This window comes from Thalassophryne amazonica, chromosome 6, assembly GCF_902500255.1.
Source record: "Thalassophryne amazonica chromosome 6, fThaAma1.1, whole genome shotgun sequence".
Classification (NCBI taxonomy): Eukaryota; Metazoa; Chordata; class Actinopteri; order Batrachoidiformes; family Batrachoididae; genus Thalassophryne; species Thalassophryne amazonica.
The window spans coordinates 87656022-87683924 of NC_047108.1; the positions used below are offsets into that span (position 1 = coordinate 87656022).

The 27903-nt window shown below is 41.9% G+C and overlaps 1 protein-coding gene across 2 annotated transcripts in view; it reads left to right on the forward strand.

Moving 5' to 3' along the window:
* LOC117512578 (proline-rich transmembrane protein 3) overlaps positions 1-25693 on the forward strand; it is a 39461-nt gene extending 13768 nt beyond the window's left edge. Inside the window, exons 2-4 of one of the 2 annotated variants that reach the window (XM_034172715.1) lie at positions 15946-16853; positions 18036-18347; positions 23201-25693. In XM_034172715.1, the coding sequence (XP_034028606.1) occupies positions 16043-16853; positions 18036-18347; positions 23201-25218 (3141 nt within the window). In that variant the 5' untranslated portion in view covers positions 15946-16042 and the 3' untranslated portion in view covers positions 25219-25693. The remainder of the gene's footprint in view (positions 1-15945; positions 16854-18035; positions 18348-23200) is intronic. The other variant, XM_034172716.1, reaches the window with a different exon arrangement.
* The last annotated feature ends 2210 nt before the right edge of the window (positions 25694-27903 follow it).

Consider the following 27903-nt stretch of genomic DNA (forward strand, 5'->3'; position numbering starts at 1 on the left):
GAATGGTTTCCACCTGGCTGTCGCCCAGTTTCCGGCAAAATTTGATGCAGTCGCGCTGCTCCAGTCGTTCCGCCATTTCCTTGCAAAGAAAAAACGACGAGAGACTACACCCATCCTCACACAAAGGCTGCTTACAAGCAAATGACGCAATCGACAGGCGTGAAAAAATTAACGCATGTGCACGAAGGTTCAAGGTTGGCTCATGCAAGCACACGTGATTCAAATCCATCAGGTTTTTGAAAAAAATAAAAAGGTTGGATATTTTTCTAACAGACCTTGTACACAGTAAAATCACCAGTGTTAAATTAACACTGGCAGTGAACATATGGTCCCACTCTGACCAGAGTAGGACCATATGTTCACTGGCAGTATTAATTTAACATCATCAGTGTTAGTTTTACACTGGTGATTTTACTGTGTATGCTGCCTTCGAGATGACATCTTTTCCAGGGATGCCCATGCATTTTCCAACAAGACAATACAAAATCACATTCTGCACACGACTGCGGAGGATGCTGGTACGGTTACTGGACTGGCCTGCTTGCAGTCCTGACCTGTATGGAGAATTTTGAATAGAAATAGGGCTGAAACGATTAGTCGAGTAACTTGAATAATTCGATTACAAAAAATGTTCGAGGCAAATTCTGTGCCTCGAAGCTTCGTTTAACATTGTAGTACATATGCCAGGCCTGTGTGTGGCGCCGCAACGTTCGCAGAAAAAAAAAACAAGACTGGAGCACAATGGCTAATCAAGTTAGCAATGATAGCTACCGCTTTCCAACGTGACACAGAGTAAAATAAAGGCTTTTAAGAGAAAGATGGTCCACGCAGATCATCTGAAATAGACTGACTGTGCATTTAAAGCGAAGCAGTGTGTTTGTCTATTTTTAAAAAACTCACGGTCTGCTCTACGTGGGGAGGGACTATTGACCCGGTGGCCGGCTGCTGTCTCTCTCTGCCCGGTGTGAGGGGCTCAGACCGGGCGAGTCACAGTTCTGTCCCTGGCGACACTGACAAACATCTGAAGTCCACTCTTTCTTCTGTTTCCCTCAGATTCACACTGTTTGACTTTTTAATTTTTGCTTTTTTGGGCAACACACAACACTTCACAAACACGTTAACTTAAAATAATAATAATAATAATAAAAAACTACAAGGCTTGCATGTTCAACCTCCAGCTGAAATGCATCTGCTGAATCACAGAGAGAGGGATAAAAAAATCATGCAGGCACCCAGTCCATCAACCTTTATAAAGAAAAAAACAAAACTTAAAAATTGTTACATTTTACAAGTTGGAGAAAACAAAACAGAAAGCCACATCCCATCGCCATTTCAGCAAAATGCCAACACTTTGGCGCAGTGACATTGTGCCATTGCTTAAGGAGAGCCCTGGACAATTGATGTTGTTTAAAAACGCAGAAGTACTTTTTATCCGATTACTCGATTAATCGCCAGAATAATCGATAGAATACTCGATTACTAAAATAATCGATAGCTGCAGCCCTAAATAGAAAGATGCAATGTCAAGAACTCTGTTGTGTTGCATATTTTAAGACATGTTTACAGAAAGAATGGGACAAAATAACACCTGAAATGCTTCATCATTTGCTATCCTCAGTGCCAAAATGTCTTTTAAGTGTTGACAGGAGGAGTGGCAACATTACATGTGGTAAACTCTTTTGTATCCAAACTTTTAACGGAACGTGTTAGAGGCCTTAAATGCAGGATTGGATGTATATGAACAACTGAAATTAGGTTGACCAGTAAAAAAAACCCCAACATGAAATATCTTGAGTTCATACTGTCTGAAATGAAACAGAGGTCAAAGATAGTCTAAGAATCACTACTTTTTTGCATTTCTGTACCGTGTCAACTGTTTCTGATTTTGGGGTTGTAATTTTGTTGTTTTCATCAGGGATTTTTTTTGTCGGATTGTTGTCTTGTGTGAAAAGCCTTGTGTCTTACTTGGTGCAGTCCCACTCACATTCTTCCTCATCATTCTCCATTATCCAGCTCTAATAGATGAGCGCCTCTCGACACTGCGTTTTATATTTAAATTCTGCTGATTAAAGAGCCGCCTCATTTTGGACACTGTCTAGAGTGATCTCTGTAATGGGCACTCAGTGTTTCTCATGTACGAGCACTTGCAGCAAAAGCATGAGTCTGTGTACGTATACACAGAGAGAGATGGAGAAAACTTTGGACCCGTCTTTGTTGAAAAGACACAGATCCTTCTGTCCACAAACACACTTGTGTCCGCCTGTGGAAATATTCACTCAAATTAATGGAACTGTTATACTGGCAGACTGTCTGGAATCTGGTATTTGTGAGCAGGACAGAGACTCTCTGAACACGTCAGTGCACAATGCGACCAAATGAGTACAAATTAGGATGTTAGCGTAGACATGACATCACTATCGCAGTAACTAAGCGATTAGTGACAGCTGCTGTGATTGTAGCTACACAGTGACAATGGGTTTACAGTAATCTTCAGTTTGTTGCTGCACTGTTGGATATTATCCCAGGGAACTTCCTCCTCTGGAAAAAAAAAAGGACTTACTGTGAGAGAAGAGAGAAAAACGACATCAAAATAACATGCACACCCCAAAGCAAACGAAAACACAAAGTGATGTGTCCCCTCGGCCCCCAGGGGCTGAATATAATAAAAATAGTCTGAGTGAGCACCCATTTGCATTCTCGTCATAGTCACAGACTGATGTGCTCTTGCATTTTTACCAACGTGCAACCATGTATTGGTGAAGGATTAGCAATAAATGCACATCTGCCATGTAAGGGTGACATCATGCAGGTTTTTGAAGGAAGCAAAAAGAGAGGGAGCTAGAAAAAACTCAAGAAGGGTTTTAGAAGTTGGAAGATTGAAAATAAATTGGAAGAATGCAGATCATTTGAGATTTAATGTGGATCAGGATTCAGAAAATTGAAGAAGTTGACATGCTGAGTATGGATGACAATCAAATGTGGGGAATTAAGTGCAGAAGAAATCAGAGTGCAGTCTGTATGGAGAAACTGCAAGAAGGTTCCAGGGGTGTGTTGTGTGATCAGACAATGAAGGTAGAGGTTAAAGGTCAAGGCGATGGTAACACCAACACTGAATATATTGTTCTGAGACATGGGCAGGGAACGGAGTGAGCAAGAAGATGTTGGGTGTAGTGGAAATGAGAATGCTGAGATGGAGTAAAGCAGCTTTCACACCTGACATCCAGGCTAACTTTACACCGAGTTTTCCCAGTTGATGACATTGTGTGATTCCTGAATAGGAGCTTGCAGTGGCTTAATTAAGTTAGGAAAGGTCAACTGAACTTGTACTGGTTTTGAACAAATTCAAAATTTTGGGGAGACTGATTTAACTCTATGCCACTATGGTCCTACTCACATTTGGCTCAGTAGTGGCCCAGTTCAGGCTTGGTGCATCTTGCTGTCTAGTTTTCATGGTGAGCACAGAAAGGGTTAAACCGAGATATTAAAAGTTGAGTTCTCTAAGAGTGTACACTGTATTTGCCCAGGAAAAAAGTGATTTTCACGACTTTTGTTGTGTAGTGTGCCTGCTTCAGAAAACATGACCAGGCTAGAGCTGCTTGAGGAAATCAGTCAGGGTGTGGTAAGTTACAACTGTTCATGTTCCTATGCAAAATGGAACTGAGGTCAGCCAGCAGCGAGAACTGCAATGTAAAGATGGACAGAATACAAAACGAGACAAATACCAAAAATGTATGGGGAAAGTAGGTTGGAGAACATAAAGATAAGACATGATGAATATATTATCAGCCATTTCAATAATTTGGATTGGTATCAGTCCAATATTGATGACTATGACTGGATCAGATTTAGGGGAGTAGAATGTTTGTTTCACAGTTTAAATTGATGTTTTTGTTTAATGACTTGTTCAGCAAAGTACATATAAGCAAATGCAGCTATTAACAGATTCGCTGTTTGAAGACGGGGGAAAAGGTTACTGGATTGGTATCGTATCGGCAGATACTGAAGGTGGTAGTATCGCTATGAAAAAGGGTATCATGTTATCCCTAGAATATATCAAAAAAGAGTGAGAATGAAAGTACAGGGGCTGAGAAAGAGTGGAAGCCAAAATGGAGGTGGGTGGATAGAGTAAAGGAAGAGTTGAAGGAAAACGTGGGGAGGAGGTGCAAGCTCTACTGAGGAGGTCTGTGAGACACATTAGTGTCACACAGACATGGCAAAAGAAGAAGACATTAGTGAAACTGTTTGATTTGTTTGTTTAGGCCCCCTTACACTTGCACAACTTTGATCCCTGCGCTTGCGACACTCTGCCGTGCACAAAAGTAAACTCGCCTCAAACCCGTTGTAAAATGTGCGCAGCTTCGTGCACGTGTGCAGAGAAAATTTTGAAATGTTCAAAATCTCCATCACGGATTAATTACGTGAACTTCACGTGAACATTACGCAAACAAGTCAAAAACACTGCGTCTGAGTGCGAGTGATTGTGTCAGCGTATAGGGTTGGGTATTGAGAACCGGTTCTTTACGAGTATCATTAAGAAATGATTTGATCCACCGATATCAATAGTTTTTTTTTTTTTTTTTGCTTAACGATTCCCTTATTGGTCCTTCAGAGCAGCCGTTGTTTTTGAGGGTGTTTGTCGGGAAAATGATCATTTCTCTACGTTGACCCTGAAGTGGGTCTGTAATCAACCGCTTCTGCTGCGCGACTTTGAAGCGTGAACCAATGAAGCAGTGCTTCGATCCACTGGCTCGTTGGTTCTTTGATTCACTGCTCTTCAGAAGCGGCAAGTCCACTTCTTAACCCCTCTCAGAGCCATTAAAATATGTCAGTTGTGAGTCACTTTTTTGTGGCTTAAAGTCACTAACTGGGACTCATGTCTTGTTGCAGTCAAGAAACGAGAATCGTCCTCTGTTCCTTTGACACAGCTCCAAACACTTTGCAGGTCTCTGCCGAGACAGAGTCCGGTCAGAATGAATAACTTCGAAAGGAATTGCCGCTTTAAATTAAATTACACCTCTTTCCAAACGTTGTAATACAGACAAGAAACTACAATCGACTAAAACTTTTTTTCCTCCCAAAATGAGACGTCCTGCATTCTTTATGAATTACATCCTGACGTGCAGCACAGCCAGCTGCAAGAGCTCAGCTCAGATGTATGGAAAGACGTTCATGCCAATAATGTCTGAAAGGAAATGCTTTTGACAAAAACTACATATTGTGTTTATTTCTATTTATGTCCAGAGATCAAGGTTCCACCATGTAGAGTTTATTATGTCCAGAGTTTAAGGATCCAGTGACCAATTTCATATTTATTTACTTTAAGACTCAATAAAATCTTGTTGACATAGAAAACCTGTAAAGCCCATTTTAGTACACAAAAATTCACAAGAGGTATCGATAAGGGAATCGATAATGATTCAAATGGATAAGCGGAATTGATAATGGTATGATATCGATAAAATCTTAGCAATACCCACCCCCATCAGTGCACCGCATCACAGCGCAGCTTGTCTGCACAATTATAATGAGATGTTAAATCTATCATAAACATACTTTTACGGACACATACTTTTTACACACAAGAAGGGGTGAACATGCAACTGTTTTACCAAGCCATTACAATATAAACATGACAAATAATTACCTTTTTAGATGGTTCCAAATGTTTCTCCACCTCATTAACTGCGCACGTGAGAGAGAAGTTGCAGCTGGAGCAGTCCTCTGTGATTCCAGAAGCGATCAGAGGCGTTTTCAACAGCCAACTGGCAGATAAAATGATTAATCTGCTACAGAATAATTATTTTATATACACAGCATCCAGCACACAACGCGGGGCATCCAGCGGAACAAAGCGCGGTGTGCGGATCAAAGTCGTCCAAGTTTCAGGGCACCTTTTCAAACACAGCTGAAGGCTTTTTGTTGCAAAACCTTTGTTAGACAAACTGGCTTTTTAAATCCATTAATCTGTAGTTCTTTGTACCTACATTATGAAGTCATGTTGGGTACACATAGTACTATAGGAAGGCATTGGACAAAGGTAGTGACATGTTTACTAAAAGACTTTTCTTGGCAATCAGGTTGTTTACCTTCAAGCTGCTGGTGACCTGTCAGTTAACCTTGGTGGAAAGGAGAAGCCAGCTCACTTTCTTGGCATACCTGACTGGAGAGACAACCATATCTGCACTCAGACCATAACAAAGCTGTTAATCTCAAGACATAGTTTCCATGTGACTATTTTCGCTAATATTCTGCATCATCGTTCTCATCAGTCACCTCCAGCATTCCGAGCTCCTGTACATTTTTGTCAGTGATCCCCTTTAACCTTCCCAGTGTTAATCTTCACTTTGGTATTTCATTGCATCACCATATATCCTTCACCTACTTCATTCTTCCACTTCTCCCAGTTCTCTCTTACTTTAGGATTCATAAATCCAGCTCCTGTCTTTCTGCTCCTTTCAGACCTCAGCCAGCAAGCAGACAGTATGCCATGCTTTTAAAAAGCTGTATTAAATTGGGGGACAGAAGTGAAAGAAAGGGTTTGAAATTCAATTGTGGAATGATCTTCCCACAGGCATAAAACTGCCATATTCTGTAGAGACATTCATGTTAAACGTTCCTTACTATTTCTTTCTAATGGACATTGGTGCAATGTACTTGTTTCAGGTCACGTCTGGCAACATGAGCTGGTGCTGCACATTACTGCATCTGCCACAATATGGAAGTGCACTTGGACCTGGATGGCAACTATACAAGTAGACAACCGGTCCAACCCCACTTCACGAAAGAAACTATATATCTGATGAAATGCAGGCACCCCCTTTCTCCATCTACATGGCCAAAATGTCATAGCAAACATAGTTATGACATATGAGGGGCGATTGAGAATTTTTGTGCCTGACCCAGAAAAAGTAGGGTGTAGTTCTCCATCTTTTGCATTCTGAGAAACCAACATTTCTCAAGAATGTGTGAAGTTTTGACTCACTGGGTGCAATGTTAAGGGCCCCTTCACACATAGTACGAATAAGTACAAATCAGGGCGAATCACGCCGGAACAGCTCGTATGAGCCGAGGGGCAGGCGTGCACAACACTGGCGCAGCGGGAACACAGGGTGAGCCGCTAGAGCATGTGTAACCACATTGCACAGCTGCTGTGAAAAAAATAAAATAAAAATACATACCACCCATAGGATTCGAATCTGCAGTTTACAAAAGCTCTGATTGCCAGCCAGAAACTTCACCATAGGGCTACCATTGCTGGCCTGTAAATGGTGCGGAAAAATGTCTGAAATCAACAAGGACGTGGACGAGGTGTGCTGTGTGCGGCCGCTGCAGCCCGGTGCAAAGGCAAAAGACATTTTATGTATTTCCACATGAGGACAGCAGGCAGAGACACGCGCCACAAGGTGGAATGTTGTAAGTTAATGTCCTTCAAAACATGTTGTTTTGAAGCAGATATCACAACAGCAGCGGCTGTGGGCGGACATGCCCCCCTGTCCGTTCAGCGCCCAGACCAATGTGTCACTCTGTGTTATGTGGTCATTCATTTTCATTATTTGTTATATAATTGAGTATGTAGGTATTGTTGTAATTATTTATATAACTGTCCTGGCGGTGGTTTCTGTGTTTTTAATGTGTGCCTTGAGCCGTCATCCAGCAGTCAGTGTGCTGCGATCACCTGACAGGCACCTCCCTGTGCTGTGTGCGCTCAGACCTGGCTGTCCGGCCCCCATGTGATCAGATCTGTGCATACATATAAGCATTTCATGCAAGGGGGGGCTGTGACACATGGGCACACGTGTGAGACACATGCACCACGTGTGTTGCTTTTTGCAATGCCACACTCGTGGGGGCACTTAGACAAATTTCACATCCAGCTCGAAAGTGATCATCTGCTGACTGTTTTCATGCTAATAGCGCGAATGGCCACACATTTTCTAAGTGCCAAGTGAGTGGTGTTAGATGTTTGTGTGTCACCTGGAATTTGGCAGACACCTACCGCGAGAGGGCTTGAATGGGCTCTCACAGCGCACTCTGTCTTTCAGCCACTGGTGTGCACAAATAGTTGTAGCAACAGGTGTATGAGGCGTTGGAGGATCTTAGTCTTCATCCAGTACAATCGCAAACACACACACTCCGACTCCTCACTCAGATTCTCAAGTGTTGCCATCAGGGCAATCATTCACACATAGTTGCATTGTATTATAATACATTTAAATTTCATTGTTGTGTACATTATATATACATTGTTTTGTATTATTTACTATTAGGATCTAGCCTGAGTATAATGTAGCAACAAGTCATTTTTCAAAAGTTTCTTAAATATATTTAACGATACTGAGTTTTGTATTGTATCGTCAATTGCATTCCAGATCTGTGGACCTTTGCATGTAATGCCAAAATTAGTACATTTCAGTTTACGCTTTTTACCCTTCACCTGATTTTTCCTTCTTGTGTTATATTCATGAGATGGATAAGTAATTGGATTATTTGGCAAAGTCTTTCATTTCGCTTATATACTACATTATACATCATGCATGCGTTCTGAAATATGTTGCTCTCAGTTAGCTTCAGAAGCCTAAGCCTATAAAAGAGAGGATCAGAGGGAGCAGTGCTCGCAAAATCACTAGCCCGACGTCCTGGGGCTATGTACTTTTTCACTCGGGCTACTAAAATTTTACACCCCCTGCCCGACGGGCTACCTAAAACTATACCCGATATCTTGGCTGGCTGAGGATGATAGGAGATGGCGCCGTCCTTCTGTGTGTTATGTGCGCAGCCAGGCACCCGCTCGCTCTCCCGCCCGCTTTCTCTCACGCGCACACACGAGCCAGCCGCATGTGCACGAAGCACCGAGTACGATGAAGTGAGAAGAATAGGAAGCAAAACAGTTGCTGGTTTAGTCTGCAGTCACCACGCTACTATTCAGAATTGAAGCATCGCAAACACTCGCCAATATAGATGTCTTTTGATGGTAGGTTAATAAAGTTTAAAAAAAAAAAAAAAAAAAAAAGAAACGCACGTGCGAAACAATTATATTTATTTATTTAATTCATTTGTTCTTTTTTTGAACACAGATGGATTTACGTCGATATTTTAGTTCTGTGCAGCCAAAAAACACAGGTCAGAATGAAGAGGGGGCAGAGAGAGAGGGACAGTCCAGCACAGATGAGCAGGCAACCACACAGGACCAGGCCAAGTCAGCGTCAGAGCAGCCAGCCTCCACAGGAACAGAGCGACAAGCCAGCCCAAAAAGAAAGAGTTCTGAAAAATCAGACTATGAAGCAAAAAGAAAGCGCACATTTGTGGTTTCATGGACTAAGGAATTCCCTTGGCTGGAATATGATAAGGTGAACAAAACAATGTTCTGTCAAGTGTGTCGTCAATTCCCTACAATTTCTGACTCCAACAATGCTTTTGTACTTGGTACTAGTAATTTAAGGAAAGACCCCATCAGAACCCATGACAACTCCCTGTCACATAAGAAGTGCATTAGTGCCCAGTCTGCAGCTTTATTCCCAGAAGAGACACCAATTGCAAAAACCATACAACACATGAACAAAGCACAGCAGGATATAATGACTAGACTTTTTAGAACAGCATTTTATGTTGCAAAAAGTGAATTGCCAATGGCAAAATTTGGCAGTCTTTGCAAACTTCAAAAAGCAAATGGCATAGATGTAGGTTCTACTTACCACAATGACCATGCCTGCAGAGATTTTATTAGGGCTATAGCAAAAACCTCTAGAGACCAGATTCAAAAAGATATCAAAGACAGCAGGTTTTTGTCTGTGCTCGCGGATGGGAGCACAGATGCTGGGGTTATTGAACAGGAGCTGGTTCATGTTAGATATGTAAAGGGAAATGGTGACATATCTACCTACATGGTGAAATGCCAACCAGTCAGAAGCTCAAATGCTGCAGGGGTTCTAGAAGCCATTGATGAAGCTGTGGACCATGTAGGCATCAGGGCAGACACTTGGGGAAAAAAAAGTGGTCTGTGCCAATTTTGATGGTGCTGCTGTAATGATTGGAGACAAAACTGGAGTAGCTGGGCGGCTCAAAGAAAGGGCACCTCACATCATTACTATACATTGTGTGGCACATAAATTAGAGCTGGCAGTGCTGGACAGTATTAAAGGATGCGAGTACCTAGCAAAATTTGAAGACACACTCAAAAGCATCTTTAAGATGTATTATTATTCGCCAAAAAAGAGAAGGGAACTGACTGAAATAAGTGAAATACTCAATGACAAACTGGCACATTTTAGTGGCCTAAAAAGCACCCGGTGGCTGCCAAGCAGGCTGAGATGTCTAAAGGCTGTGGAAAAAAACTACACTCAAACAGTTACCCATTTAGAAAACATGTCAGGAGGAAGTGGTGTTACACCAGAAGATGCTGCAAAAGCAAAGGGGATTGTGCAGGAGATGAAAAGTGAGAGATTTGTTAGATTTCTGCATTTTATGTTAGATTACAGCACAATCCTTTCCAAATGCAGCACTGAAATGCAGCATGACAAACTGAGCATTATGCGAACAAATCAGTTAGTTGAGAGCACAACATCACACCTAATCAGCCTTAAAACCAAGCCAGGTGAATTTCAAAGATCCCTGGACACCAAACTCACAGTAAATGATGATGAGAGTATTTCTTACAGTGGAACAAAACTCACAAAAAGCCAGCGACCTGTTAGGGGGGGATGTGAAAACAAGGACAAAAGTGCCATTAGTACACTGTTCTTGAAGATTATTGACAACACAGTTAAGTACATGGACAACCGATTTAAAAATCTTTCTCAAAAACCCTTGTCTTGTTTCCAAGTTTTTGACCCTTCTACTCTTCCCAGCTCAAGACTAGAGCTGTCAACTTTTGGGGATGAAGAGGTGGACTGTCTTGTCAAACATTTTGATACTTTGCTAAATGAGGAGGAAAAAGTCAAAATTCCAGAAGAATGGATGGATCTAAAAATGTGGCTTTCAGCACACCGTGGTAGCAAACTAGACACCTTGTACAAAGATCTCTTATCTGAGAATCCTGAAAACCTGTCCCATGTGTTGTTGTTAGTGAAGTTAATGCTGACACTAAGTCCATCAACAGCCATTTGTGAGAGAGGATTTTCCTGCACGAACCGTGTGAAAACAGTATACCGCACAACTCTCCAGGCTGAAACACTGAATGACCTTATGCACATCTCCATAAATGGGGAATCAGTGGAATCCTTTTGTCCTGAGACAGCAATTCATTTCTGGGTGTTGAGCACAAAGGGCACAAGACATATTGTACACAAAACAGGAAAGACAGTGAGCAGAGAAGAGGAGACTGTGGCACAAGAGGAAATGTCTGAAGATGATGAGACTGTTCCCTCAACAACTGGCATTTTCTAATTTGCCAGAATAATCCATTTTCTTGTTCTTGTTCTGTGTTAATAAAAGTTCCAAAAATGTTAATTAGGTTAAATGTGTTATCACTTGCATTAAAACATTAAAAACAAAAAATGGGCCAGTTCATTTCATTTCGGGCTACCAAAACCTGAAGAGTGCCTGCCCGAAGGGCTACTAGGGATTTTGAAATTTTGCGAGCCCTGGGGAGCATTACGTTCAGACCAGGTTATAACACAAATCACTTTCTTTTGCAGAGCAATCAATTTATTGAGATAACTAGGATACGTATTACACCATATAATATTGCAGTAATTCAAATGTGGTTCAAATAAAGTTTGATAAAGTGTTATAAGAGCTTTAAGAGGGAGATAATGTCGAATTTTATGGAATAATCCAACATATTTCGATAACTTACTTGTCAATTCATCAATTTGTTTTTTAAAGTATAAAAATTCATCAATATATATACCTAAAAATTTTCTATACTGTACTCTTTCAATACCAATTCCATTAATCTCTATCTGTACATTTTCAGTATTTATCCGAGATCTGTTAGAGCGAAACATAATGTAGTGAGTTTTATTAATATTTAAAGATAGTTTATTGCATTTGAGCCAAATGTCCACTTTAGTTAATTCTTCATTAACTGTTTTGGAGAAACTGAAGATTTTTATGTGATTAAAAAAAAGATTTGTGTCATCTGCAAAAATAATTTTGTGTAATATATCTGATGAATTTATAAAATCGTTTATGTAAATAATAAAAAGAAGTGGACCTAATATGGATCCCTGTGGAACACCACATTTTATTGTTTTATATTGCGATTTACTGGTATGTATCTGTACGTAATGCTCCCTTTCAGACAGATAGCTTCTGAACCAACTGAGTGCAATACCTCTGACACCATAATGCTCAAGTTTCCCCAATAAGATGTTAAAATCTATAGTGTCAAATGCTTTTGATAAATCAATAAATATCCCCACTCCACATTCACCTCTATCTATAGCATCATATATTTGCTCCATAAGATCAAGAATAGCCATACATGTTGATCTCTTTTTCATGAAGCCATACTGAGATGTGGTAAGTATGTGCAATTTGTCCAAATATTCACTTAATCTATTGTAAACAGTTCTCTCAAATACTTTGGAGAGAGTAGGCAATACAGATATTGGACGATAATTATGCATATTATTTTTGTCCCCAATTTTATATACTGGGATGACTTTTGCTATTTTGATTTTTTTTTAGGTACAACACCATGTATTAAGGACAAATTTATACAATAGACAAGTGGTTCAATAATTTCATGAGCCACATATTTTATAATTTTACTACAAATACCATCCATCCCTTCAGTGCATGAACGTTTAAGTCCCATTATGATTTTAAGGACTTCAGCTTCATCAGTTGGCTTCAGGAAAAATGATTTAGAATAGTTACCTTTTAGATACAAGTGATATGTAGCACCCCCTGGTGGCCTTGTAATCTTTGATAGCAATTCTCCTATGGAGTTAAAATAATTGTTGAAGCTATTGGCAAGATCTTCATTTGCCTGTTTGCTTTTGGTGTCAGGAAGAACAGTTGTTTTTTTTTTACCCCGGCTGAGAACTTTATTTAGTACTTTCCAGCATTGCTGGAAAGTACTAAAACTAGAAGACCTTTCCTCACTGACAAAGACACCAAAGCCACCGGTCTCCACAACCTGAAACCACAACCCAATCCATGCAAGCACTGAAAAGAGTAGAAGCCAAAACACTGATGAACACAAGGGCTCACTGGGAAGAAGTCAGAGACTCTGTACATCAATGAATAGACTTTTTCTCTAAATGTATTAAATGACTCAGAGTCACCTTAACTGTGCACATGCATGTGTGTGCAACTGTAGCATATAAATGCAGTTATTCCTCAGTTCTGAACCGGGCTTACGTGACTCATCAGCACCAAAATGAATCCTCCCCTAGGCACAGATTTATGTTTTCTGCACGTTCCCTCCCAATGTTTCAGACTAAAGTTTCAGCCTGAACCTGACGCTGCTCCCCACAGGTGTCTCCCATCGTGACTCATAGCAAGAGGTTGAATAATGGAAGTATATTCATATACATCTTTGAACAGAATAGCTAAATACTCATTTTTGATAAGAAAGATGTTTGCTGAGGGGGTGGCAGCTGTTTGGCTTGGTGACTCGTAGGGTTGTGCACTAAGTAGGAGCCTGGGGGTGTCCTTGCTTCACTGGGATGTCTCAACTCTATCACGCTCAGTATTACAGCTGCGTCCTGGTTTCCATTGCTCAAACAAAACCAGCTCAGAAGGGAAGAGAGTTCTGCTGCTCGGAACAAAGGGCCGAAAACTTTGAAGGTGAAATCAACGTATGCTGATCCAATGACTCTCATGGTGCAGACAGGAAAGGAAAACATATATTAATCCATCTACCGCTGTGTAGTTGTGTGTTTTGCTTTTGTAAGGTGCACCGTATTACATAACATAGAAGTTGAACTCTTGCCTTTATTTATGCATGCTTGCTATGTGTTCTGAAACCATACACTGTACCACACCCTGTTTTTGTGATGGTGTTGTGCTGCCAGAGCAATCAGCATAGCAGATGAGCAATATGCATATCTCAAATGAAACAATACTGATTTACACAAGCAAAGAAGATGAAGAAGACAGCGAAGAGGAGGGCAGCCACACATTAGTGCCCAAGGACCAACTCCAGATGAAGAGACAGTGCTTTGGTCAGGGGCAGGAAAAGGAGCACTAATTTGCATGGTTTGATGGTGGGAGGAAAACTGAGTGCCTGGTGGAAACCTACACAGATAGGGAAAACATGCAAACTCCCACATAGAAAGGAATTAGGTATTGAACCCTGTACCTTCCTGTTGTGAGGCAAGAATGCTAACCACAGTTCCACCATGCTACAGAATGAGGGTCAATAATATCCTTATCTACAAAAGGGGCCCTGTATACAAAGTGTGGGAACCAGTGGTCTGGGGCATGTCATGTTCCCTTTAAGCCAGCATAGAGCAGGCACACAGTTCATTGGTACAGGAATGTGGATGCAGGTGAGAAGGTTTCTTGTCAGTTAATCGATCAGTGCCAACCTGTCAGTTTGCACAAGTGGACACCAAAGCTTCCTGAGTTGAAGCATTAAGGTGAAGTTTTCTATTTTTCCATGAGTGCTTTCTACTTTTGTTTAATAGTTGTTTTAAGTTCAGTTTCAATGTGTATACAAGCAGGGTCTATGTGCTTTTTATAACCATCTTGTGTAACGTTTGCTTGAGTATTGCACCCACTCAATATCAGAACTACACTGTGCTGGACTCTAGATCACATCTTTGCTTGTCTGTGGTGTAACCACATTCTGCTACCAGTCAATATTACTCCAACAGCACTGCATGTGACCACACCGTATTTTAGACAAGCATACCCATGAGTCCAATTATACTTGATATGTAGATGGAAGCTAAGCAGTGTGGGGCCTGGTTAGTACTTGGATGGGAGAGCTCTTCGAACACCAGGGGCTGGGTGTGTTTCTCCATGTAACACTGCAGTTGCCTCAGGAAGGGCATTTGGCATTAAACGTGCCAAATGCCAATGCGGATCTGGCTGTATCCGCTATGGTGACCCCGACCAAACGGGAACAGCTGAAAGGACGACGACAACAACAACAACAACATGTAGATGATGCAAGGGTTGGGTGTGAAAACCACAACAGCATCAGCGAAAAACCGCAAATAAAGTTTCCTTTGTGCTGTGTGCAACTTTGTGCTACGTAGAAGTTCGGGTCCAGTCAGTTTTCAAGTTGTTGCAAGTTTGAGTTTAATGTGTATTGAAGAAAGCCTCCAATGAAAGAATAAGCAAATGTCAGTGGTTGACTCAACATATTAGTTTTGGTTAGTGATTCCTTCAGTCTGGGTCACAACATCTAAACTAATTTGTAGGAAGCCTATTGAGGAACTGGCTAATTTTGTTTATTCAAATCTGTGGTGTTCACTCTCAATTGCAATTGCAATGATTTAAATTTAGAATTTTAATCAACTTCATGTATTAATCAGCCCCTGGTTCTGTTACTTATTAGATCTAAATGTTTCTACACTTTATTCACAGTTGTGATGCAGGTTTTTGCTCAGTATTTTCAGAAATTCTGTGAGCTCTACAAAGAATTAACAGGAACATTCAGACAGCATCTTGTAAATACAAAACAACTCAGTGAACCAGTTTTCTGCTGCCACGTGACAGCAACACATGGCCCTGAGCCCGACCACACCTCATTTTGAGACTAACGCACCCACAGAGCACAATTATACTCGTATACTTTCATGACGCGAGTACTGGTGAGAGTGAAAGTGACAACTGTCATTGTACACTATTAATGATGTGTGCTTTAAGTTTCTGAATACAATAATGCCCCCACCCCCTCCAAAAATAAGAATTTCAATAAACTGTCAAAAAATGATGGTACATGTTTACAGCATGTTTATGAAGATCGTAGCAGAGCGTTGGTTCTGATGTTTTGCTCGGTTACATCGTCAAAGCGATTGAGTTTCTTTTGTTACATTTTCACAGCATCATCTTTCTCACTGTCAACAGAAGCCCAGAGGAGGGATGATGTGACGGACAGACAGGCTCACCGCCTGCACCGATCACCTCTCAGAAGCAGATCATGGCTCCCACGGACATCCTTTTCATCAGTGTCTTCATCTGCTCCATCCATCTCCCAGATGCCCAGGTCCTCACTGGTTCTTCCTCCTTCTCTCCTGTAGAGGTGCTGAATAAGTCTTCACCTTTACCAACGAAGCAGACTACTCAATCCTGGCCCTCTTTCTCTGAGAGAGGGCGAACTGATGTGCCTTTCAAAGTCGTGCTCCGGGACACAATGACAACAGCAGCGCAACAAGGGCAAAGAATGACTCATCCGACTGCGCAGTCCACTCCTTCATTCTTGTCTGTACTTTCGACCCACAACCTGAACAGTGGACCTGTGCGAACCTGGCCAACCCTGGCTAGGTCCAGGACGGACACCGCTAGCCTAGCAGTCAGCAGGGCTTCTGGTGCAAGAGATACGACTATAAAAGCCTCAACCTCACTTCTGCCAACCTTATCGTCCACTGCTGGGGCTGACTCTGCAGGAGAAAAGCTAGTGACAAACAGACAGGAGGAGGCACCAGTCAAAGAGACAGAGGAGGCCAACCAACAGGAGTGGGGTTCCGGGAGTGTTCCAACTGCGGTGCTTTCAAAAGATCAATCACCCGTTCCCTTGCCCACAGTTGGTCATGAAATGGCACAGTATCAACCACAGGCACAGAATGCGATATCTGAAGGCTCTGCATCAAAAACGTCCAGCATGAAAACGTCAACTGGAGACAGCCAGTCCACAAAGCCAGCTTGGAGTCCTGCAACACCACAGACTGAGACCAGACTCACATTGTTACCTTTGGTAACGCAGGCAACAGCTCACACTGTAGCATTAACAGGTGAGACACCAAATGCTGTGGAATGCTTTGTGATAATCAGGGGATTTTCTGTAAAATACAATACACCAGAGCTGCTGATGGGCGTAATGAGGTTGGGTGAAACCTGAGGTGAAAATGGGGATTTTGGGCTTCTCTAAATGCAGCTTCTTTTGTTTACTGCTGTGGTCTGACAAGGTATTAAAGTGGAACTCAACGCAAAACAAACATCAAGCGTTTACATGGGCATCACTAAGATGCAAAAGTCAAAAGATCGCCTGATGGATCTCATTTAAAGTTGGATGATCCTGTGTGCAGAGTTCACAATCATGCAGCAATGCAACAGTGAGCAAGGAAGTAAGGATATACATCTGCTCGTCTGTTGGAAGGTAGCTGTGAAGGAAGTGAAGATATAGTTGTTCTCAGATATTCGCAAGCAAAGCATGTGCTCATGCATGCCCAAACCTGACACTGACTGCAGCTTTTTTAATATAAAAATTATAATTTGATATGGATGCACAATCTTAAGCTGTCCAGCAGGTTTAGTGTTCATCAGCACATGTCTTCCTTTGCCTTTTCTGGAATAATGTGACTGAAAATTAATATCACTTTTTGATGGTAGTATATCACGTGTAACTAGCTTTGCATGATATGACCCCTTATTAATTATCTTATTTGAGCAAGAGTTCTACCAGGGCCCGGTTTCATAAAGCAGTCTAATCTTTTAGTCTATTAAACTTACTTAGTCGACTACGGTTAGTTGCCTCACGTTATCCGTGTAATCGCCATTTCACATCAATGGCTAAATTTGTAAATTAGCCGTCTTACGTTAGTCGACCATTTTCATGGGTATAACGGCCTCGCGGGCGCCGTTGCCAAGAGAAACCTCCAATACGCAACAGTCTTGTTTACTTACAGGTTGGTAATTTGCAGCACTGATGAAACGTTTTGTGAAGAATCCCCACTGTGTATTCTATCTATTTTTTAATTCCAGTTTTACTTTCTCCATTCTTTTTTTTGTGTGTGTTTTGGCTTGTATTATGATGTGTTCTTTTTCAAGTGAACTACAGCACAGTGCTTGAAACATGAGTATTATATTATATTATTATATATATAACATCCACACCAAAATCAAGATTGCCCCTCATATTAGGATGCTGTTGGTGTAAAATCTTCTCCACAACACTGTCTTCTCTTGATTTCTAGGTGAACTGTCTGCAGACCCTTCATCCACCAGCGGAGTCACTTCAAAACAGGACGACCCTGCTGAGGCATCAACCCCACCTACAGCTACTACACCTGGCTCAACGAACAAACAGCTGCACGTTCTAGGATCGCCAGTTACAGCTCCTATCCAGACTAGTTCACATTTAAACAGCACAGCACAACAAGTGACAACAGCTTCCACAAGCCCCGTGTTAACTACGACACAGGAGGCCGGGAAATCAGTCTCCAAAACAACAAACCAAACTAAGCGAACAACTACAGCTGGTGTAACTGTGCAGTCAACACAGACAGGTGAGAAAGAAGAGGGCCATGTGTTTTAGGAATGACTGTGTTGACTCATTTTGGAGTCACCCCAGTGATTTAAAACGGAATTATTTTCACAGTTGAGACTTTGAATCTGGAGAAAGCTTCAAAGGAGAGGAAAAAGTGAACACATTTTCCATGGAAAGTGGGGCGGTTGTGTCAGGAAGGTGCAGTGAAAGGAAGAAATGTGCAGGAGGTGAAAGGGAGGATTTAATAGAATCCCAGGCAGACAAGAGAAAAGCAGGGTCTGAAAAAAGAAGGGTCTGTTGCTGGAATCCCAATCACAGGGAAGAAGGACTGTCTTAAGTGTGCACAGAAATTCAGGGACTTCAGGAAGGTAATGAAAAACAGACAGAGAGAGTGAAGGAAGGGGAGCTGAGGAAAAGTAAATGGAAAAGTAAAAGCCCAGCACATAAGACGCTGTGAGAGCAACATCTTAATGACGTTTAAAACTCGGGCTGTGTTGTCCCGTGAGCATGTTTAAAATCTTCAAGCCTTTGCAGATCATTGAAACTCCGCTACAGTTATAATACAGTTGCATTATATGTATTGTGTATCTGCTCTGCTTATGTCCACACCTCATTAGCGTTTCCATGACACACAATTGGGCGTCATATTTTACTTTAAGCGTATTTCCATGTGTGGCCATATATAGCTGTGTTAGCAGGGCTCGTGTGAGAGTAAGGGTAAGGAGAAGTTTAAGTATCTCCAGCTGTGAAATGTGATCTGCACATCTGGAACGTGTCTGGATGTTACTCCTGTAAGAAGAAAAAAGGGGGGGGGGTTTGAAGAAGTCAAACATACAGTGTAAATAAAACTGTGTCGGGGAGTGACAAAAAGTGATAGAAAATAATCACTTCAAAGTAAAAGAAAAAAAAACTCTAGCTGCACAATTAGTTTTCCAACAAATATTTTTAAATTATATTTTGTATCTACAGTCTTGGTGGCAATCAGACCTACACGTTCGGAATGAAAGAAACTGAAGAAGCAGCTAATTTCTAGCTATTTTATTCATAAATGCTCAAAATAGTTGTGCATCTGATAAAATGATTACTTCAAACAAGCCCAGACATGTCCAGCCAGACTGTATACAGTTGAGTCTGACCAATATGTATTGGTCAGGGTGACGGGTATCTACTACCACGAGGAATGACCACCTTGAAGAGGGACTGATGGGCAAGGCCATTCTCTATATTCATGCCAAATTTTTGTGACCTGGAAAGTTGTGATTTTATTGTAACCTTCCTGTGACCATGACCTTTGACTTTGATCCCTTTGCGTGCTGAAAGGTATCTACATTGGACTGCTATATGTGAATTTACAAGAGTCTGCAATGATGATTTGCACTATTTTTCACACCCTTAAAAAAAAAAAATCTAAATTTTTCATGTTTTTTTTCGTTATGACATCACCAAATGACACCATAACTTAAAACTTTTGATATATTCTGGATCCTCTCAAGTCCTTTAATTGACGTTTTACTCACATATGAAATTTGACCTACTTTAGATCACTTTTGACCTCAAGGTAAACCCTGAAGGTCAAGGTCGATGGCTTATCCCAAGCAATGGCTTATGGGCAAGACCAATCACTATACCCATACCAAATTTGGAGGCCAAATTTCAAAAATTGCAACCAGGAAAATTGTTTTGTTGAATTTAGTGTTTGACCTTCCTGTGACCTTAACCTTTGACCTTGCCCCTTTTGTGTGCTGAAAGGTATCTTCCTAGGGCTGCTATAAGTGAAATTGCAAGAGTCTGCGATGTAAACTGTGTGCTCCAGAGCGAGTTAAAGGTGAAAAATGCAATAATTACAAAAAACAAACATACTGAGTAACATATCTTTGTTTTTGGCAAGATAATAAAAAAAATTACAATACTGATATATCTGCAGATAGATACATAAAAAAATGGCAGTTCATTCCGAACATTTTATTATCAAACCTTATGACAAAAAATGTAACTCAGGCTTGATGTTTTGCAGTTCAAACATGAACTTTATTATAAATAATATACCCAAAAACCAACTAATGTACATCACTCTGCCTTCAGTGGAATTGGCAGTTGCTGTGTCACATCGCTCAGCATTTGCATAAAATAGACTCCTCGTCTATTTTGGCCTTGCCTAGCAGGTGGCAAAGTGACCAGTCCTCGTTATCTCTATAAAATGCCCACTCTGATTGAAAATTAATTGCAGCTACTCGCTTTGCTTTTTTCTCTTGGAGCCCATGCTTGACAGCATCACTGTCAACAATCACACTGGACAAATTACATGTGAACACCATTTCTAACAGTCAGTGTTTTTCTGTTCCGTTTTCACATTAGTAAAAATAACACTGCTACAGATTTGATTGTGAAATGCTCATATCGGCTGATATTACCGGCCAACCAATATATCAGTTGGGCTCTGGTATGCACTATATTAAAGCCTATAGTTTTAATACCATCTAGTGTTGAGGTTTAAGATTGCAATCAAACCAATCAATAACTGAACCCCTCCCTTACACTCCTATAACACAGGGCACCATTCTGCTACGATCATCCACGATCCAAAAAAAGTGCAAAAACGTGATGAAATGGCTTAATCCAGACTGCCTCCTAACAGGCTGATTTATAAAGTGCATACCTGGCAACTCCTGCGAAAATGAAAGTAAGGAGCAGCGCCCTCGGACACAACCGTAACAAATGCCGCTTCGCCTCCAAATTTTTACCCTGATGGAGCAAGAACAAACAAGCTTTAAAGACATTTGACATGATTGAAGCTGTTAAGACTACAAACACCCAGAAGTTCCCATGCACTAGCAACGACTTTGCGAATCAGGATGAAGTTTTCGAACAGTTTGAAAATTTGACCCCAATGATGCTATAACTACTACGTATATCAAGTTTGTGCAAGATTGACAAAGCTGGATCAAGAAGTTACTATAATGCTTCAAAACGTGCCCCGATTTGGTATTCGGGATTAAACAGGAAGGAATAGCCCCATTACCAAGCATGTGTTTGAGTGCTTATGACAAAGCTGAAACGGAGACGGACACACTGTAGATTTGAATGGTGACGGCGTCATGCATATAGATGAAGTAACTGAAGTTACACTCTTGTACAGTTACACTGATCATAAACTATTTCAAACAGAAACATCCATGTTAGCAAGCTAGCCAGGTGTGCGATCACTGTTTGGCTTTCACACAGGCTCAGCGATGGATACAAAGCTGAAGTTACTGAATTATAATGTGAACCACAACCACTCATCCTAATCTACTATCTGTTATGAACAATATGAAAAAATAGGATGGAGAAATATGTCAGAGTCCATTTTGTTAGCTTTGCAAACTGCGCTAGCTTCATTGTAGTACAAGGAAAGGCACTGGGTAGCACGAATAAACGCACAGGTTATGTAAACATATGGATTTTTCCCCATATGATCTGACCCACATCTTTTTTTGAGAACACAGTAATAGAGTTTTGGATGGATTACAGTCTAAAATCTTACTGCTAAATGATGCTGAAAACTCTGTCATGCACTTTCTAATAAACAGAACAAACTAGCTTTTCTTTAATTGATCTGTTGCATCAGAGTTCACCCATTTCTAATCAGTCTATCCTCTGTTTCATTTGGAGACTTAAAAGATAGTAGCCTCTCTCGCTCTCTCTCTCTCTCTCTCTCTATATATATATTTTTTTTTTCGCTTCCCTTTTGCCAAAGCTGGGGATTCAATTCTACATGTAGACTGTACTTATTTTTAGAACAAAATTTAGCGCTGTGCTAATATTGTGTGTCAGTGGCGCTTCATTTGAGTGTCTTACGGTTCCTGATCCTGTTGTCTTTCCAGTCGAGTAGCTCACAAAGCGTTGGGTGACGAGTGGCCCTGTGATCACAATGCTGTTGGGTGTTTCCAGGACATTGCAGGAGGAGCTGGAGTGGCTTGAACAAACACGCTGTTAAGTGTGCGAAAATGAAAATGACATTGAGAGAGAGAGAGAGAGACACACCGCGGCATACCGCACTAACACATTATTCTCCTCTGAGGTGGTTGTGCATTTTAAAAATTCTGCTAATTTGAAAGGCATCCATACAAAAGGCATACATACATTGTAACACTGCGGTGATTATGTAACGAAACTGTTCTAATTAATTGCACCAATTAAAGCAGACAGTTATGACTGGCTTATCGAGATGACATTTACGTCGTTGTGAATATAATGATGCACGTCATTGCAGTGAGAGTTGAGATGTTTGCGTTTTTTGAGTATCATTGGGATTGTGGTACATGCACGCTTTAATTGTAGCAATGAAATGATTTAGAGGTTTGAATTAGATTTTTCTTTGAAAACAGTGGCTTTGCATTCCACGCTGCTATTAGCTGAGGCTTTGCACACAGCATCAGAGAAGTAAAGACAGTGGCCTTACATTAAGGAACAATTGCACTAATAAATCCACATCTTTGGAAGGTGTGCGCCTTTGTGACTTAATGTGCAATAATGTACGCTGGGAAAATATTTTCTTGCAAGGAAAACAACTATGCAAGAACTAAAAGGAGGCAATATTAACTGTGCATTCACAGAGAGGAGAAACAGACAAGACTTACTATATATTTAGTAAATTGGAGGAGTTGTTTAGACAATGTCTTTGGGTTTAGAGCTTATTTGAAACAGGATACAACCTGTTCAAATGTTTGTCTTTTGACATTGATGGTGAACTGCCCCCCTCTAGTGGTTCTGAATTGCATTTCATTTGCTTTCACATTTCTACCTCTGCTTTTAAGGCGTTCACACATTTTAGCTTCTCAGTCTTCAAAATGTGAACATTAAAGCCCTTTTTTTTTGTTGTTGTTTTTCTAGGTATTTTGTCCGTCCCGACCACCACTGTTCTACCCGTTGCCCAGACGAGATTGGGCCCCACCTTGCAGACTGCTGTTGCTCAGCAAAACCGCTCCGTTCTCCTGGGACATGCTCCTCAACCTCCCCACTTTCCTTCAGCTCACCCAGCTCCTGCGCCCAGCGTCAGTCCAAGCCATAATGTCACACTTCTCTACTGGGTCGACCTGAGCCAGACGCTGGCTTTCGCATGGGAGTTACATGTTTACGGTTCAGCCAGCCTCTTCCTCCTCCTGTTTGCTGGAGCTGCTGTTGGCCTCACCCTGTCGCCCAGCACAAACTGTCCTCACCAGGGTGCTCTTGCACTTGCCAATGCTCTCTTAATTTTGGCCGGAGGCATTAGGGCGGCGCTCTTTCTCGTCGACCCTTATGGCACACGGCACTTCCTCCCGCGACCTGCAGTCACAGCGCTCTACAACTTGCCTCTGCACCTGCTGGTATGGACGCAGGCAGCTCTGGTGCTCCTGGCCATGAGGGCAGTGGGAGTAAGCGTGTTACCGTCTGCTCTGGAGTGTCCTCCTCTGGTGGCTGTGTTGGCTGTGCTGCAGTGTACGCTGCTGTTGGCAACTGATCTGCTTTCCCCAGCTTTTTCCCCTGTTGTGCCCGTCACTCTGCAGATCCTGTCTCTGTGCTGGGGCATTGCACTCTGTCTGGGTTTCCTCTGTTATGTGTTTCCACGTTTACGCTGCCCCACCATTCCACACCATGAAGTCCCTGAAGAAGCCAGGAGGAAGGCTTTGACGGGGAGCAGGAGGACAGGGGTGATCCTGGCCAGAGTGCTGGCAGTGTGTGCGGTTCTAGGAGCACTGTGCTGTGGGCTGCATGTGCACGCCACCCTGTGGCTATATGGACTGCTCGGGGATTGGACACGTTTCAATTGGGGATGGTGGCTGGTGCACTTCTGGGCCCGACTTCTTGAGCTGGCCTGGGGATTTTCTCTCCTACTCCAGGGATCCTGGCTGTTCTGGAAGCCTCAAGGTTGCCAGGGAAGAGAACGGACTGAAATAGGAGCCGGTAGAGCAGGAGGAGACTTGCCATCCCCTGGACAGTCTGTGAGTTCAACTAACAGACATACATGCTGGTCTAAGATAGTCCAAAGTCTGAGAGGAAAACCCTGTAGAAAGTCTGAAAGCAATGGAGTAGGAGGAGGTGGAGGATCAGGGGAGGTCCCTAACAATTCTACCAGCCAGGAGCGTCCTGGTGCTGATATCACAAAGAGTCTGATTAGGAACCAGAACCACAAGCAGGTCACTGCTGGACAACGTAGTGCTAAAGACAGTAATAGGGGGTGGAACCACAGGGGCCACTTTACAGAACGAGGTATATCCAATGACTCTACAGGCTCCCTGCTGAGGCTGCAGGCACTGAGTCGACCTCCGCCGCGCTCCGTGAGTGGCAATCTGGTTCAAGATAGAGACACTTCAGTGTCTCTGTATGAGTTTGATCTACGCCCTCCCTCCCCCATTGACCTGACCCGAAGCATTGACGAGGCTCTACACAGGGAACACCTGTTAGGAGGAGGTAGCCTATTTCAGCCATTGACACAGACCTCGCAGTCCCCCTCACCAGGGTCAGGAATCAGCCAGGGGCTATGGCTCCGCAGAAACAGTGATCCTCAGCTTTCTGAGAGCAGTGATGCCCAAACAGAGTCTTCCATGCCACTAGGGGGCAGTGTTCTCAGCAGTGTGCCCAGTAGGCAAGTGACTGCTCCTCCTACCCCTTCCCACCAGGGTCACAGGTGGGCTGGGAAGGCAGTAGGTAGTGTCCCATCATCGGTGTCCTGTCCTGTGTCACTTCGTCCCTCCAGAACCTCAGCGGGGCATCTGGGAGATGATGGAGTGGATGACACGCGGCCGTTTATCACCCCGGACTCAGAAATGGTACGCGGGAGGTCCGGCAGGCCGGTGGGCTCGCGGAGTTACCTTGAAGTCAGTCGACATGACGACTCTGCCAGCGTCAACAGTGAAATTATTGATCTCTGAATCAAACCACAAACCAATAATCTTGCATACAACAAATCAGTAATTTCTGACTCCTGAAGGGAAAAAAAAAACAAAACAAAAGATTAAAATGTATCTGCTTCAACACATTTTGTCACTGAACTACCTAAAATGAAATATTTTTTAAGTAAGGAAAACATACAAAAAGTGTTTCTGGGTGAAATAAAATGAATATCCCCTAGTTGCCTTTTACCTTGTGAAAGGGTTCACCATCTGTATTTTTTGGAACAGATGTGATGGATCTTTTACTCTACGAGTGAAATTGGGAGCTATAGCACAAGTAAACAACCAAACACACTCATGGTCACTCATTGTCTTGATCTCATTCACATTCTCTCAGTTTCAGTCACACACCTGAACACTGATACTACATATTTAAAAAATAATGTCTCTTCCCCAGATCCAGTTTGGATTTGATTTGGTTGTTAATTTCACCATTCAGCACTGCATGAAACCATAAAAACAATTTAGATCATGAATTCCCTGTGTGGGAGTAGTGCTGAGAACCACAGAATATAAATGATTTTGCTTACAGACCCTGCAGCGGGTGTGTAATCAACCGCTTCTGCAGAGCGACTCTGCTTGAAGCTTGAATCAACGAAGCAGTCCGCTGCTCTGGTGGTTCATTGCTTCTCTACATTTCAGAAGCAGCAAATCCACTTCTTAACCCCTCTCAAAGCCATTTAAAGATGTCAGTCATGAGTCACTTTTGTGTTGATGAATGCCACTAACTGGGACTCTTGTTTTGTTGCGGGCAAGAAACGAGAATCGTCCTCCGTTCCGTTCGCACAGCTCCAAACGCTGCGCTGCTCTCTGCCGTGTCAGGTTAGAGTCCAGTCGGAATTAAAAACTTCAAAGTGAATCACCGCTTTAAATCAACTGACACCTCTTTCCAAATGTTGTAATACAAACAAGAAACTACAACCGCTAAAATGTTTTTTTTTCTTCCCAAAATGAGACGTCCTGCTTTCTTTATGAATTACATTGATGCTGACTTGCAGCGCAGCCTGCTGAGCTCAGCTTAGAGGTATGGAGTTAAATTTGTGCTATTAATATCTGAAAGGAAATGCTTTTGAGAAAAACTACAGATTTTATTTCTATTTATGTCAAGAGATCAAGGATCCAGTGATCAATTTCATATTTATTTAGTTTAAGACTCAATAAAATGTTGACATAGAAAACCCGTAAAGCCTACTTTCAGTACACAGAAAATTCACAAAAGGTATTGATAAGGGAATCGATAAGGAATCAGATCTATAAAATCTTATCAATACCTAGTCATGCTGCAGAGTACAGTGGGTGTCTCAGTGGGATAGGAGTTGGACCTAGGTTTGATTCCCAACCGCGCTACCTGTCTGTGTCTTTGGATACGATACTTCATCTGCATTGTCCCAGTCCACCCAGCTGCAAATGTGGAAGTAAGCTCTGATGAACTACTGTCACCTCTAGGGGGTGTTGCAGACTTTCATTCACTTCATGCTACATATCCGTATATAACCACCAGCACAAATGTACCCCAGGGCCTATATAGGCCTCCTTCTTCTATCACATTGCTCGAAGGGCATTCAGTAAAGCATATACGTCTGCCAGTACTCAATAGGCCTGGATCTTCTCTTAGATTTCCTGGAACAGGTTTTTTCTTGGCAAATACCCGTCCCATCCACCAAACTTTACAAAAATTGACTGAAAAAGGTTTTGAGTGTTTCTGCTCATCCCCAGACAAACAAACCAGCAAACACACAAAGGGTCCTGAAGAAATTGGAGGCAACTGTGCATTTCATCACTTTCATGGCTTTTTTGCTGTCCGTCATTTGTCATTTATTTGTAATGTAAACGTGCTGTGCGCCTCACTTGTTATGGCTCTTTGAAACCCACAGTTGGGTTGAACTCCGCTGTGTTTTATCACAGCGACTCTTCTATAGGTTTGCACTTCAAGGCTCAAAACATGCCGCTGCTTTTGCCCATTCAGGCTTTTGTATTAAAAGAAACTGATTTACAAGGCAGGTGGTAAACTACAGCCAGACATGCAAAAAGCATGCTTACAAACTACTGCCTACGGATGAGGTTAATGCATTTTTCATCATATTTAACGCTGATGGACAAACGTTTTACGATTGATAATTGCTTAAAATTGATGTCTGTGACTGCATTTTGACAGAAGTTGACTAATATATACTCAGTCGCATTAAATCACTTCAACCAATACTCTGAAGTCTTATCGAAATAAACGCTACAAAACTTTGCAAGGCTGCACCACAGAAGACCGGTTTAGCATGAACCTCGGAACTTAGTAACAAAGCAGTTATGCTTGAGCTCTAGACTGAAAAATTTTACTTCTCAAGAGGAAAGTATCTTTTAAATATATATTTAGTGACAATGTAAATAATGTTGTTTTTTGATGTTCATGAATAAAGATGTTCAAATGATAGCTGTAGTTGTTACTGTGAACGACACACTTGTGTGATAATTATGTTTTGAAAACTGCAGACAAGCAGATATTATTTTGCAGGTGTTATCGGAACGTAGGCTCCATCACACGTGCACAACTGTGACAGTTGATACATTTGCGAGGTTCTGTCAACGACTTTCTGTGTCCAGTCTTTACAGAAACGTGTCACTACAGTAGATGAGGACTAAGGTTTTTACGCCTTTTATTTTTCCTGTCAT